The sequence below is a fragment of the Sylvia atricapilla genome, chromosome 4, assembly GCF_009819655.1.
Source record: "Sylvia atricapilla isolate bSylAtr1 chromosome 4, bSylAtr1.pri, whole genome shotgun sequence".
In the NCBI taxonomy this organism is placed as follows: Eukaryota; Metazoa; Chordata; class Aves; order Passeriformes; family Sylviidae; genus Sylvia; species Sylvia atricapilla.
The window spans coordinates 52,508,579-52,524,124 of NC_089143.1; the positions used below are offsets into that span (position 1 = coordinate 52,508,579).

Below are 15,546 nucleotides of genomic sequence, written 5' to 3' on the forward strand. Positions count from 1 at the left end.
GAAGGGTTTTGGGGCTTTTTTGTTGGTTTTATATTTTCCTCTCCATTTGCAGGTATTTGAGGCATTGCTTATTAACTAGATCAAATAGTGTGAGCTTCAAATTAGTTAGAAATAATTTACAAAAGGCATTACCTGACTTGCTCCACACATTTTACGTTTAGAAAAAACACCCATCATCTGACTCAACCCCTCAACGCCTGTCTTAATTACTATTATACATTTTCAAATAACACTTTATCGCTTTAAATTTGCTCTGAACGCAAGCCAAGGAATAAAGGCACTCAGTATGCTCTGCTAGCCCCAAGTCAGCAAACTTGCTTGTTATCAGGCATGGTGCAGATACGGTGTGTGTGTGTGTGAGCCGGGGGAGGAGAGTCGTGGAGGCGGTCGTGGGGAGGGTTTGTATATCAAGAGCCCGTGCTGGGCCGGGACAGCCTTTTCGGGGTCGGCACTCAGAGGGACTCCGGGCACCGAGGGAGGGACCGCGTGTCGCCGCACCGGAGTGAGTTCTGTTTCAGCTTTGCTACCGCTGCAGCCTGGCTCCTCTCCCTTTCCCCTTGCTTCTTCTGATCCTGCTCTGCCCTCCCCAGGCTACCGCTACCGTGGCTGTGTGGGAGGCTAGTCTGACAAATTACGCTGAGTGTAGAGCAAGTCCTGAGAGTATTTGATTGTGAGGGGCTTGCTCGGTTTATTCGGGCTGACCCTGTGAGCGCTGCTGCCGGCAGAGAGGAGCTCCATACAGCGGCTGCAAGTGTAACTCAAGTACTCCATCTATGCACCTTCTGTGCTGCTTACAGGCATCCTTAAACTGTGCCTGCTGCACTTAGGACATCTGCACAGTCACATGCACGGCTAAAACGCGACTTGACTCAAAACTGTGAGCTGCTTTTGCAGAGGCAATCCGGCAGATCACTGGCCTGTTGTGGAAGCAAGCTCCTCATCAGTGCCTTGCACAGTCAGTGCCGAGCTACTGTGACTGCCAGGCGGCATGTCGGGGTCCTGGCCAAAGAAAGGACAACCTCATCAGTGGAGAAATCAGAGTGAGGAGGCTCTGGGCATTCTGGGGGGAGTTTTCAGTAGGTGAAAACCCATTTCAAAGCCATATTGCATTAAATGTAAAGGCTGACTAAAATGCTTTCACTTACATAACCAAGCTAAATCTAGGCTAAGGTCAGAGAAATAAGATGCATTTTAAGCAGCACAAACCAATTATTCTAGGTCGCTTTTGTGGACTGTTCTGTTCATTTTTCAAATTCCTGTGTTCTAAACCAATGGATGAACATACTCTGGTCCTAACTCCCATCATCATTCTATAGAAGAAAAAAAACCTCCTGCATCTGCTTCTACTCACTCCGTTTTCTCTCCTTAAAGTCCAAAGTTCTTTTGCTATTTGTCTTTTACTTCAAAATGATACTCCAAATAGCCATTGAGGACTTTTTTTCTTTCATTCTAACTGCTGTCATTTTCCTATATACATAATCCTCCCACACGCATTTCCTCTGTTAAAAGCCTTGTTTTGTTCCCTGTTCATTTCAGACTATACAAGCAAACAAACCAGAGCTATAAAGTATCTTCCCTGGGCTTCTGTACTCTTTACAACTGTTTGTAAACACTAGTACTTTTATACTCAAGACTTGCAACGTTTGTAAAGAAAAAAAAGACACCGAGGTCTTTTTGAAGTTTACTTTTGTTCATTCTTTTGTTTTATTTAATCCAAAATAGAATCCACCTCTCCCTAAAAATGCGCACACTGTGTAAATCACTCCCTGCTGCAGACGCACATATGCCCAGGGCACAAAATTTCAATCTATTTGTATAGAAAGAAAACGGAAGCTCTCCAAATTTTTAAGCTGCAAGTATACACAAAGTAAATCTTATAAAAGTTCTGGGTTCGTGCACGAGCAAGCATGTTAGCCAGTGCAGCACGCTCTTGTGCCACTGCCCAACATGCTCTGCTGCTCTAAGGGTTTGCTCATGACGTTTCACATTGCTGTCTGTCCCACACAACCTTCTCCTGAGCAGCTGCAAAGCAGAAACAGTTGAAGTTGGTGCTTATTTTCAAAACATCTTGGATCGAAATCTCACCAGAAAGTAATTACACGGCCCAGGAGCCACTGACTTGGCTGGCGTTGGGCTTAGCAGGGGGCATGCCCTGCCACAGAAAGCTATTCTTATTCACACCTGCTGGAGACTTATTATACATGCTGCAAATCTCAGACAGGTGGTTTTTTATTGGTTTTTTTTACCCTTTTGACTGTTAGTCCACAGAGCATGAGGAAAAAGAAAGAAGGGGGGAAAAAATCAGCCAAATCCCACCTACACATTTCAAAGTGCCACTACTTTGAAGAATCTTGTCTAATCTTGAGGTAATCTGCAAAAGCTCCCATAAAACATGCTACAACAATGAAATGAGAAAAACTGAAATGGCTACTTTTGAATCTCTTTAGAAGTAACTAAAAACATTGCTGGAATGACTTAGTAAAGAATAAGCATGAGATGGAAAAAGAGAGAAAACAAGGACGTTCAGTGATACCAGGCAAAGTGCACTACGCTTTGTATTTGTAGCAGATGCAAAGAGGGAAGGCAAACAAAGGTTTAAGCTGTCTCACAAACTTAGTTTAGTTGACACGTGACAAAAAAAGAATGTGTGATATGTAACTGTATGTCTCAGCTAAAGGATCATTTTCCTATGCCAGGCACACAGCAATTGGGACTGCCTCCAGGAGCAGTCTAGGCAGGGTTTCCATGAGAAACTAGATGCAAACTGCCTCTCAGAAAGTACTTTCTACTTAAGTGTAGGAATACACAGGTTAGGGTTTTACATACCGAGCAGTTTGTGCCTGTAACTCGAGTCCTGCATGTTTCTCACTTATGGCCAAATCTAGGTGGTCCCCAAGATTCTGGCTGGGTGTTGCTCAGAGCTGTAGGTCCCCATTTTGCACTGCTGGCCTTCTCAAGGAGAGTGACAATGCCTGAAGAGCCCTTGAGCAAGGTTGTGGATCTCCTCATGCTCACTCTGTCTAGGAAAATAATTTCAAAATATCTGAAAATACCCGAGATCTGTGCCCCAGCCCACTATACTGGTGCCTCCTGGGCACGGTGGTCTGTGTCGGTACTGCAGGGCAGAGCAGGAAGACAACAGGAATTTTTGACCAAGACACATGGTGGGTGGTACTAGAGAACTCTGCAAAGTGAATAGAAACTTTTCCCAGTCAAACCTGTATCTGCTACAGGGATTACACACAGTGCTTAAAAGACTGTATGGTTCTTTCATGCCTATATTTTTGGGGTGTTTTTGGCAAATTATACAGTAGATTTATGATATGCAGCGGCTCAAGAGCAAAGTAGTTTAGACAAGCAAAGGGAAGGAAGGATCTGGTGCTTGCACTCCCCCTTGCACATATACACACACTCACACCCACAGATGGCTGGGATAGGAAAAAGACCACTTTTTCACCTCCAAGGAAAGATGTTAGGTGGCTAAGACAGTTGTTATACAAATTATTGTGCTGGATAAACCTGAGAGGTCAGAAAACGGACATGATTCATCCTGGCAAAGGCAGCTGGCTTTGGAGAGCCACCTAAAGAATACAGAGCAATGCCGCTCACAGCTGAGCTCTGAGCTTTGTAGGAATATTATGATGTCATGCTGATTCATCTGAAGAGTTCAGAGAGAGATGCAAGGCATGAATTTTACAGGAATGACATGGGGGTTGGCAAGCTTTAAGATTATTTCAGCTTTTGTTCTACCACAAAGTGCTTCTGGGAATTCTTAAAACATCTGATGTGGAAATAAAACTTATGTGGTTTTTCCTGAGAAATGATCCTAACCATTGCTTTGTCTGCATCTTTCCCAAGATCTCTCATAATCGTATTTACCAGTATTTCATGGTCTTGAGTGTGCAATTTGTTAATCTAAAAGAGGCTGCACAGACCAATTTCAGAAGTTATCTATACGAAACTGAGACCAAGTAGATGGAAATCCAAAGCTTGAGGATCAGACAGAAAGTAAAGTCATCACAGATGCTCATTCCCTAAAGGGAAGGGTGTGGCAAGCCAGGCAGACTGAGGACACGCTGCTCAGCTGGCTGGGCAAAGCCCTGTCCATTACCACTTCCCTCCCTCCTTAATCCTGCTGACAAATGAGAGCTCCCTCATCCACTTCAGGTCAAACAACCAAGGTGAACTTCAGATATCTGAATTATGATGAGTTTGATACCTGAGGGGCAATCACAAACTCAGCTCAGGGAAACCCAGTGGGCTGTGGCATTCTCCTTCAACAAGTCTTAACAGTGGACACCCATTCACTGCCCGCTCACACTGAACTCCCACTTCAAAAAAACCCCCTTTGATAGCTTTCTTATCTTCCTCTTTCACTGATACATTGTGGTTATTTTTCTAAAAAAAATAATTTAGCAAAAAACCAAGTGGGTGTTTTTTTCCCTGTGTTCTTCAAGAATGTTTTTCAGTTCTGATTTTCCACATCAGCAAAACAAGCCTGATGATTCCTCAGAGAGATAAGTGCTTTCAGGTCCCCTACAGCTCCTTTTTTTTAAACCCACACAATGACAGATCAGGTGTTGCTCAGGCAGTAGAGTTTTACTCATCAGGTCACTTAAAATACTTACGACCATTAGTACCACTCAATACTCTCACAGTAATGCCTTAAAACCTCTTCTCATTTTCGGATGCTGATTTCCCCCACAGGTCACAAATACACAGCGCAGCAGGTGCATGTGCATGCAAAATCCTCCTAAAAAGATTGTAAATTTATATTATGCCCTAAGTGATCCAGGTATATAACCTTTAAAAAAATGCTAAGAAGTATCCATTATATTTGAAATTTGTTATTTCAAAACGCGACTCTACATAAAATTCCACAAACATTTTCTTCGGAGGATTTGTATATTAAACAGAAAAGGGTGGACAGATAATTTCTTTCTTCTCTCCAAGGTCCAGATTGCTATCTGGCTTAGAAATATAAGAGGTCAAATTCACATGTTTATTTTCTATCACTGAACCAGAGTAGGAAAAAAGACCAACAATTTTCAGAGAGAGAGCTTATGTCAGACTGACAGCTGACGGGAAATAGAATGACTTAGAGCTTTTAATTTTATTTTCTGTCGAAATGCAGACTGCTATGGAAATCTTCCATTGGAAGACTTGCAGTCTTCCATCAAGCTGCCAATATTCTCTAATCCTTCCCCCCAAAAGATGGGCAGAAAATTTATTTTCTGTACTAAAAAAAGAATTAATAAAAACATCTTTTAGCAGGAAAAAAACCCACAACCCAAACAAAACAGACCCAAACCATCAAATCATCACTATTCTTGGTTTTCAAAGGCTGAAAACATCTCTGAAATCGCTAACATATTTTCACCCAAGATAAAAAAAATTGAAGGCATTTCTGCGGCAACCAATTTGATCAGTAACCAGGAGGAGAGCAGCACCACACCCAGAGACAGGGCAGGGCTGCTTCTCAGATGGTTTCTGTCTTTTCAGCACTACTCAAACAGGAAAATGTAAACAATTATGCCTTTCCTCAAACTGACTGTTATGTTGGTTAAATAAAAAAGGAAGAAATACTGCACATGGACTTTTTTTATCTTTCCTACCTTGTGCAGTTTGTAAAGTTACAGCTGTGGAAGCTTTGCTTTATTTGCCTTCTACAGTAACTACTTGAGTCTTGCCTCTCTGGTTCCTTCTTCTGAAATGTGAAAACTTACACAAATAAAGGCAGAAAGACTCACTTGGACAGTTAAAATGTAATTTTAAAACTGAGGAGGGAGAAAGCTACATTAATGCTCAGCTTTCCAGTTACAGGGATGAGGTATTCACATTTATGAGAAGGACAATAAGCAAAGATGGGCAAAACTGAACTTACTATTCCTAATGTTTCTCAGGTGGAACAAGACAGACTAAGTCATTTTCCTGGTTAAATATTTTTCTTTGTACTCCAGAAGTAACATAACTCTCCCAAACCTCTAAGGAATAGAACCAAAAATCCATGCTTCATACTTGGAGAAGTCAGGTGATTCCTGAGCTGACAGCCTAAGAAAGATTTTTCCTTTAACGTGCAAAGATTCTTTCGTCTGCATATACATAGACCCAGCCAGCTTCTTTCCTTTTCTGAATTGAGTATCCTAGCTGACATTAGCATGACTTGGCCCTGTCACTGAGAGTAAGGAAGAGTCTTCCCTCTGAAATCCCAGTGTTACCATTAATGGAAAACATTTGGCTGACACTCATTTTAGGACTTCAAACTGCATATGTGGCAGAAATATATGAGTAAATATAAGAATTGGGTGAAATTACAGTGCCCCATCTACCTCTGTAGAACACCCAAATCAGGTTGTTGGGCTTGCATCTGCTTCAAAACTTATTTGATTTTTCAGGTCAACTTTGCAGAAAAATTTCATAAAGAAACAGCAAATGCTTTGAAAACAACAGTAGGAATATTAAAAAAAAAAAAAAAAAGTCCATAAAGCCTCTAACCTTTGGATAGAATTGTGCTTAGAGAACTTCAATTCACACATCAAAGCAAGATTCTTCTTGGCAGAGATGCCGGTAGGCTTACGTGAGTGGAAGCTGATTTGTTGTTATACTTTCATCCTGTAAAATAATGAAAATGGAATATTTAATCAGCTCCAGCAACTCAAGCACTCCAAATTGTTATAAAAGCTTAATCTTACAATAAAATAAAGGGGTATCCATTGACTGAATCATCACTCTTGAATCACTGTCATGCTCTGGTTGAAATTCAAGAGTTGAAATTGCCAGCTAGCAGACAAAGACCTCCAGCTTCCCCTTTTATGGCAGGCCCATGGCCAGGGCAGCATTGTGTCTGGCACTAACTGTGGCGTTTTCCATAAGTGACTCCTAAATTAATGAAGAACCCTCATGTTGAATAAATACAAATATAGTGCAATGCATCAACTTTTCCAAGCACAGGGTTCAACTTCATATTTTTGGAAACACCCAGATGAACCTTAACTCAGTCCTACTGGTCTTGCTTCCTGGAGGGAACAGCTGGGCTTTTTTGCATCCTCTAACAAGGATGAAACACTAAGGCAAGAATACCCTTAATTTCTTGCAGCAGTAAGTACAGTTCAAGGGGACTTTGCACCTCAAGCCCTTTGTCAGACTTTGGGTGCATGAGAACACATAGCTCAGCTCAGCTTGTTTTTCTCCCTCTTTACACATAGCCCAGGGAAAGCTTTCTGCGACTGTCATCTCAAATATAAATAACCTTATACAGAAAAATGTATACGCTGTACATTTTTAAAATAAGGCAGCATATACATTTAAAATGTAAATGCTGCCTTATTTTAAAGTATTTTCTCTGTATATTCCTACAAAGGAATAGTGGAGGGATTCTTTTTGACAGATTTCTCGGCATAAATAATGCACAAACACGGGAAATATTATATCTGAGAGCCGTTCATTGATAAAGAAAAATGTGTTCCTACCGAAGGTGGATCCAAAAACGAGCAGAGAGCCAGGGCAGACCACAGGGCTGAGCAGGGGCAGAACAAGCTGAACCTCTAGACGAGGCTCCCACCCCCTACAAATGGAGACAGCAGGCCCTGGCTATGGCACAGTTAACTCTGTTTATGTGCCAAAGCTCCTCCACAGTCCCATTGAGCACTGGCTAGTCAGGGAGAATTTTTCCTGGGCAGCAGGAATTTTACCACCTGCAGCCCAGTGGTGGAAGTTTTCTCTCCCCTGACTGCCAGGTGAATCCTCCCCACATCCAGAGCTTCCCGCCATTTTCTGAAGGTGGTGTCTACCTAAAGACCCTAAAATGGTGGTAGTTTCTGTTGAGGCATAAATAAAAGTTAATTGGTTCCTCACACACATCCAGGTCTTGGTGCCTGTTACCAGCCTGAAGAATATTTTCTTGTACCACCCTTGAGGGCCGGGTTTTCCAAAAGAGAGATGAAACGCTGTTGCCCTAGAAAGCTCAGTAGAGCTTTGGTGCTTAATTTTCTGAGGCTGGGCATGCAGGACCAAACACTGGCTAGCAGAAGCTGCATGCTCTGGGTACATATATGGAAATCAGCCTGAGCAGTGTCCAGTCTGCCAGTGCTTTTTCTGTCTTGTACTACTGCTATTTGAAACTCAGTATTTCAGTTCCCAGAAAATGCTTGTTCCTTCCTGGGCGCTGTTTTCTCAGTCTAATCTTGCTTGAAGTTTTCAAATTGGTTGATCAGTCCTATTTCAACTGGAATAAAAGCATCCCAAGTTCATCAGGAAATACCTCCATAAATCTACAATGTTTAAAATAATTTGAAATCTGTCATAGAATTTTTGGCACTTGTAATTCCACCACGATTTTTTGATTCATGAGTATAGTGGTGGATGCCAACTTCACACATATTTGACATTCTCTCAGATTTCCTGTTTGATTTTGTCACTGAGTGGCTCCAAGTTGAATTTAATCATGAGATCCAATAATCCTCTGTTTAAAGGTATGTTAAAGCCAGTTAAGCTGGCTTTCAGAAAGTCACAGAGTAAAGCTGGAAAATCAACTAAGCAGGTCAACAACTTTAAAGTATTAAAGCTAATTTAATAGTGAATTTAAAGCTGTCCCAGCGATGTAGTCATCAGAACAGAAATTTGAAAAACACTGCTTAGATGGCAGTACTAGTGAAAGGTAAATCACCCCTCCTGCTTTTATACACACCTGGCTTCGAATTTACCTGAACAGATTCAATATCACTAAGAAGATGGCTATATACCTGTAAGTCTAGGCACTGAGATCCACCCAACACCACCATCTTCAGTATTTTTAAGCCATGATTGACCTAAAAAAAAAAAAAAAAAAAAGAGAGAAATAATTTTGAATAGTTCTAAAGATTTTTCCTGCTCTCCACCTCCAAAAAAGTCCCCAACATCTTAATCCCAAAAACCAACTCAAAACCACCAAACATCTTTTCCCCCTAGAAATTATATTTTTCAATAATTCAGTAATTCTGGGTGATCTAAATGGTTTTGATTTGTTCCTCGTGATCCCCGTCTTTATAAAACACACTGGGGAAATGAGGGAAATGAGGACAAGGGAAAAAAAACCCTTACATCTTACTTGGTGTGTTTAGCAAAAAGCTATTCTGAACACAACCATTTCTTTCATTTAGAAACTTATGTGCAATTGTTTAGGAAGCATTACTCCTGACATTTCACAGTAAATATAAATAAAAAAACAAAACCTACAAACATTTAGAAAAACATGCTTACAGTAAACCTATAAATGCTTTTAAAATGTCAAGTACTTTTGGTAAACTCCTTGTGAAGTTGGTTTTGGTTTTTTTTGTTCATGGATGGAAAAAAAAAATCCTAAGCTTGAAAGTGCAGCATCACTACAAATACTCGATTACTCCTTATGGTGTGCTCATTAGAAATTTGTTTAGCTTTCCTTTAGACAACTCAAACAATAGTTTCCACTACTTCCTTGACAGACCAAAATATTCCACTGGCTACTACAACAGGCAGAGAGACTTTCTGATCATCAGCCAAGATTCCCAATCCTTTACATCACTTCATTACTCTTGACTGAAGATGTCTTTGTGCAGAGTGCTCCTGCTGTAAGGATCAGGCTCTTCCAGCACACTCACCCACTGGAATGTTTAGCCCTCAGCCATCTCTCTGCATAGATGTCCACTCCCTCACGACTGCACCTTAAAAATCCACTGTTCTTATGCTTTTAAACACCTTCCAGCAGCTATTTGCTAACACAGGACTAAATGGGCTGGAGGCAGCCAGGAAACAGGAGCCATGTGCGAGTGGTGTAGCAAGTCCAGGGCACCGCGACTGCTATAGATGTTTACAGAAAAAAACCTCTAACTCTGTGGACACTCCTAAAGAAGGGAAATAGACACTAAATCAGTAAATCATACTAAACCAGTAGCATTTGCTTGTCTCTAAAAAACTGACAAGTAAGACTCAAGGTTTGGGGTTTTTTTCCCATTAGTTCCTGAATCACTGTCATCAATTTCAGATAACACATGCTCTTTTAAAAATGTCATTCCTAGCTTCTCAAATGGCCATACCAAATCAGAAACAGAGAGAACACGGAAGAAAATCCTGCTACAATCTCATTCTCTTCTTACGTTAACTTTCTAGGCACATAACCCAAATTCATAGTATATAATACTATATAGTTTTATCATATATGCCATAGAGCATATCAAGTAATAAATCTGGGTACAAAATCTGAAAATGGAGTAGCCAACCTCTGCCACTTACTTAAAACATGCTTGAAAAAGCTGGGATTGTCAAAATTTCTCTCTTTAGAGAAAGAAGTGGTTGTACCTGCAATCTGTGAGATGCATTTGCTAAGGAGCAGAAAAACATGTTTTCCAGTAATTAAGACATCTAAAAAAAACTAATCAATCCTAATGCAACTAATTTCACCCAGAGGCCCTCTCTCTTATACTGTGCAATGGAATACACTTGATGTAATAAATGTAATGGAGTCTCTGTTTGGAACACTTGTAGATAACTACATTGGTAACTTTCCAGCTCTGTTCCTGCTTCTCTGTTGGGCCATCTGACATCAAAAGTCTCCATTCACTAATAATTCACTTCTGAGCCTGCTGTGTGCTTTAGGGCAGCTGATAACTTTTACTATTAATTAAGCAGCCTCTAATATGCTCGCTTGCTGTGCGTTTTTTTGCTTGGGTTTTCTTTTTGCTTTTGCTACTCTGAAGACAGAAGGTACGTGTTTTGACTTTAGAGGAACAAGTGGCAAAGGAAAGTTGTTCTTTTCAGTGTGAGTTAAGTGGAAGCTTTGCTGTTTCTGAATGAAGAGTTTCTCTGTCCAAAGTTAAAGGTGATGATGGTAATTCCTCAAGCAAATGTTTTCAAGGCAAAATGACTAAAAAGGGGCTTGTTCGAATGTGAGATTATGTGGTAGCACTTGCTCACTAAAAAAAGAAAAAAAGAGTTCCCTTTCTGTCCTAAGGCAGATGATCTGTGTGTGTCTGAATGTGATACATATAAAAGAATGGTAAATGCAATGTCTACTTCAAGGCAAAAATGAGAATGGGTTTGGTTTGGGTGAGGAGACAGATGGTTTTTTTTGCTGTTCTTTCGCCAGCACATTCAAATCTCCGCTGAGCTCTCTTATTAAAGTGCTATGTGTAAATGCTTACCTTTGGTTTAAAGCAACCTTAACTGTTTACCTTTCCTGTACCATCCTTGCTATACAATCAAACTCTCAAATACTTCCTTTTGTTGCCTGTTACCCTGGGAAACAAATTGAGCCTTTCTGTAACATGACTCCTGACTAGAACCAAAGGAAAAAAGAATAAATCACATAAAAACTTTAAAAAGTAATTTCAAGTTTTCTTTCGGCTTCTGTAGAAAAACTGAAAATTCAATGATGATTTTTTCAAAACAACACTGTAGCCTAATCTCCATGGCAAATTCTTCTTCTAAAATCATTTTGGGAGAATCCTTACATAACTAGGGTAATAACTGATGCAAAAAATCACAAGAGTTTGGTAATTCTCGTGATTTGGTCTTGGATGAAGGTCTCCCATAAGCAGTAGGGGCTGAGCAGGGCAGGCCTGAACAAAACTACTGCTCAAGACAACAACTATCTTCTGGAACAGAATATAATCTTAGATTTCACTCTGAAAAAAAACCTCCAAAACTACTTTACAAAAAATTGCGTGAGTTTGGAATAAGAAGAGAAAGAAGTGAAAGCTGAAAATTCCTAATACTTGTGGAAAAAAAATCAAGCCAGCTTTCTAGACACACACAAAGGGAGTAACTGCAGGTTCAGCTGTCTCTGCCCAGATCTGTATGTGCTGTGGCTGACAAATGCAGAACAAAAAGGTGTGAGCAATGCCACGATTGCTTGGTGCAATATTTCCTCTGCATTGTACAAGCTTGTCTGTCAGAAGCAAGCACAGAGTGGTTTTGTAAAAAAGGAGTTAACTTTCTGTAAAGCAGCTCTGTCCCTCTCCCAGCAGCGCCCAGCATGCCGCAGTACAAGCTCACCTACTTCAACTTGCGGGGACGAGCAGAGATCAGCCGCTACCTCTTTGCCTATTCGGGCAAGAAGTATGAAGACCACAGGATAGAAGCAGCAGACTGGCCCAAAATCAAGCCAAGTGAGTAGCACGGGTTCTTATAGCTAAAGCTTCATTAGAAATGTTGGCAGGAAAAAAAAAAAAAAAAAGGCAATTGAAGAGGTATCTGTATGCTTCATGAGCAGAAATACACTTAATTTCTGGCTTTAGTTGAGCCTGTGCGAGTTTTAAGGTGAGACAGCCAAAATGTCATTGCTGATCTTCTCACAGGAGATGGGATCCAAACATTCAGACAATCTGGAATGCCTTACCTGCTGTCATCCAGCTGGGCTTTTACTCCTTATCAGTTCAGTACAGCTTTTGTGTACCTAAAGATAACCAAATGAGGGCTAATCTCAGCCCTTGGTTGGATCTCAGACCATGGGTTTAGAAAGCCAAACTGGAGAGAAGAGTCAGGAAGGACACTCCTTGGCAACGTGAATGGTCTTCAGAGAGGGAAAATGATGAGAAAACAAAGACAGTTGATATGGCAAAGAAAAAAAATGAAAAGGATCAAAAGAAGTGCTAGAAAATAAATATTCCAAAGAACAAGCCCTACCAACTCTTCCAAAAGTATCCTTCAGGCTATTGTACCCCATTCATTTCATGTCTTTTAGTTTAAATAACCTATTTTCAGCTTTAAAGGCATTTGTTATTTCTGTTCATTAAATTAGCCTTAGTTTAAATGAAGCAGACCCTGAGTTTGAAGACTCAGGGTAGGTAACCAATGCCTTAATTTCGTGGGTTAGACTTGCGTTTGGCCACATGGGCTATGATTTTTCACATCCAGAATGAAGAATAATGGCTTTAGCTTGGGGAAAAGACACAAGTGATTCACAAGGTGACTGCTATTATTGAAGCAATATTTCTTGATAAGCTTTCACACCATTTAATAAGCCTAGCCAGCAAGCTACCAAATTATTCTAGAGTGCAAATTTTGTAGGTTTAGTCTTTCCTCTTTGCATCGACTAGAATGATAAGCACTCACACATTGTAATCCAAGTGGCAATTGAAGCCTTGTGGTGCTTCAAGTCTGGAAAACACTGGCAGAAGTCCACAGAGAGAAATAAGAAGCAGTGGAACAGGGATATTTTCAACTGGGATGACTGACTTTGGAAACCTTTTCCTTATAAGAGCTTAAGCCAATTGACCATGTGGTATAGCTTAATTTTCTTTCACTGCAGTTCTCTGGGAAGCAGGGTACAAACTAAAGGTAAGGTTAAGAATTCAGATGACCTGAGGTAAGCTCTGCACAGGCTTTTTCATACTTAATTACACACACATGCACATCTATGCACATTCACTTTTGTCCTGAAACAAAGTTGAGAGTATAAGCAAAGTATACTTTTTTTGTGGAGTTTTCTATACTGATGAAGTAAGACAAATTGAAAAGACAAAGTATAATTAGTCACTTAAAGGGTGCAGAGGCATTCACATTCTAGGACAAAATGTTCTAACAACAGATCTATCAGACAAGGTAAAAGCATTGCATCACTCTTTGAATATTGTTGATGATCCAAATGTCTGAGCAGTGCAAGAAACAATGCAAGTTCTTCCTATGCTTTCCTTCCGTGCTCACTCCACAAACTTCCCAGAGGAACTTTACATGTACAGGACTTGTTCCCTACGGTGAACATGCAGCTACAGCACCATTACCACAGAAACACTGGGAGCACCCTAGAGACACACCCTAGAGATCCTAAGCTACACACTTTGTAACTACCTGCTGCATTGACAAATGCTGGAGAAGCCATTACCCTTGGGACACTTTTGTTTCTCTTTCTGTGCTCTGAAAAGTTTGCTGGCAGGCTTACCGAGAGTTAATTACTGCTTTTCATTTTCTCTGCATAATGGCCTTTCATAGCAGCCTCTATAACTCAGCCCTAGATGAAATTCCACAGGAGATAAGAAGTTTAGTAAAACGTGGGAGCTGCCAAGCTAAGATTTGTGAAGTCATCTGTACAAAATTTATGCTGGTCTAAAAGTTCTTTGAATTTCAGGCATTTATAGACACCCAGTCAGTCAGTCAGCGGATGGGGAATGGAAATGTAGCCTGCGAATTGACCAGGAAAACATGCACGTACACAGAAATAGTTGGTTGCAAATCTGAAAGTGCTGTTGCATCTTATGGCAGCAGGCTAAACCTTTACTCTTCAATTCTCCCTGAAGCCTAGCTCTGGGGTTACTCATTACCAAAGTAACAGTGCCATCTGTCACCGCTGACACACACGTTACAGACAACAAACAATTAAGAGGTTTGCTAATTAAGACAAGAGTAAAGGTTTCTTGCATGCATAAAAATGTAATGCTGCATAAGGAAACTGTCTGGATATCACCTGATGACTACCACCTCCTCCTCCTTCGTGAGGCATTTCTCATGGTTACTCACACTATTTCCAGACATAATGTTCTCTCATGGGCAAATCATTCAGAAAAAACACTGAATCAAAGGTAGCAACAAGGCTTTGGAATAAATAGCCTTAACTGTTCAACAAGACCTATAGCCACTGCCCCAAGCTGCCCTAGGGCACCTAAACCCTGACTTTGCAGGCTGTGACTCAACACAAGGAATGGTTGTCTCTTGGAGAGGGAGTAGGTCTGTACAGGCTTTGAGTGTTTTCACACTCCAAGCGTTGCATACAGCATCTGCCCAATGGAAAACAAGCCTTGCATTCTCTGGTATCTTGAATTTTCAAACTGTGCCTCAGCTCCCTCCACAGAGACACAGTTTGAAGAGGAAAAAGCACCAGGTAACAGGACTCTTGCCCAAAAAGTTATATTACTGCTATGTTCAAAAGTATAGTGAAATGAGGAGACCCATCCAACCCACTGCATATACAAATGCATAGTTCACTCTGCTGAGAACTGGTTTGCACAACTCTCATTTGGACCTGTATTCAGATCCTTTATCTAAAGGTTTTTTTCCCTCCTCCTATTTTTCCTGAACTGGGTCTACCTCAGAAAGAAGAGAAATAAAGCAGCAGATTTCAATCAGTCTCATCCTGGTGAAATCCAAAGGATGGTAAGTGTTTAGCAATGATAAAAGGAATTACAGCTGCGTTTAATGTAACAGCAGTTAAAGCAATGTTATTTAGTACACAGCTTATTTTCTAGACCTCAAAAATCAGTAAAATCGGTTCAATTAATTGAACTAATTACATAATTATATATTGAGGTGAGATTAAGAAATACCGGACAAATTGCTACACACATTTGCATGTACCATGTTTGTCTTTACCCACTTGCCTATGAACGATTCCAAACCAGTTTTGACTGCAGTTTGCAGATACAATGTGATGTCCCTCTTTTTAAAAACTTCAAATATGATGAAGCAAAATTAAAAAATATTTCGGGAAGAAGCTTGGACAAGAAAACACTTCATTTTTCTTGAGCTAACAAGGAACAATTTGAAGAATTCAAGTCTGACTAGAGAGCACAAGGAGTCAGATCTCTGAATGAGATTTGAGAG

General features: G+C 40.5%; 1 protein-coding gene across 3 annotated transcripts in view; it reads left to right on the plus strand.

Moving 5' to 3' along the window:
- Positions 1–392: 392 nt before the first annotated feature.
- HPGDS (hematopoietic prostaglandin D synthase) overlaps positions 393–15,546 on the plus strand; it is a 28,908-nt gene continuing 13,754 nt past the window's right edge. The window contains exons 1-2 of one of the 3 annotated variants that reach the window (XM_066317932.1): positions 393–502; positions 11,976–12,119. In XM_066317932.1, the coding sequence (XP_066174029.1) occupies positions 11,987–12,119 (133 nt within the window). In that variant the 5' untranslated portion in view covers positions 393–502; positions 11,976–11,986. Of the gene's footprint in view, positions 507–11,975; positions 12,120–15,546 lie in introns of all 3 variants that reach the window. The other 2 variants (XM_066317931.1, XM_066317933.1) reach the window with 2 other exon arrangements.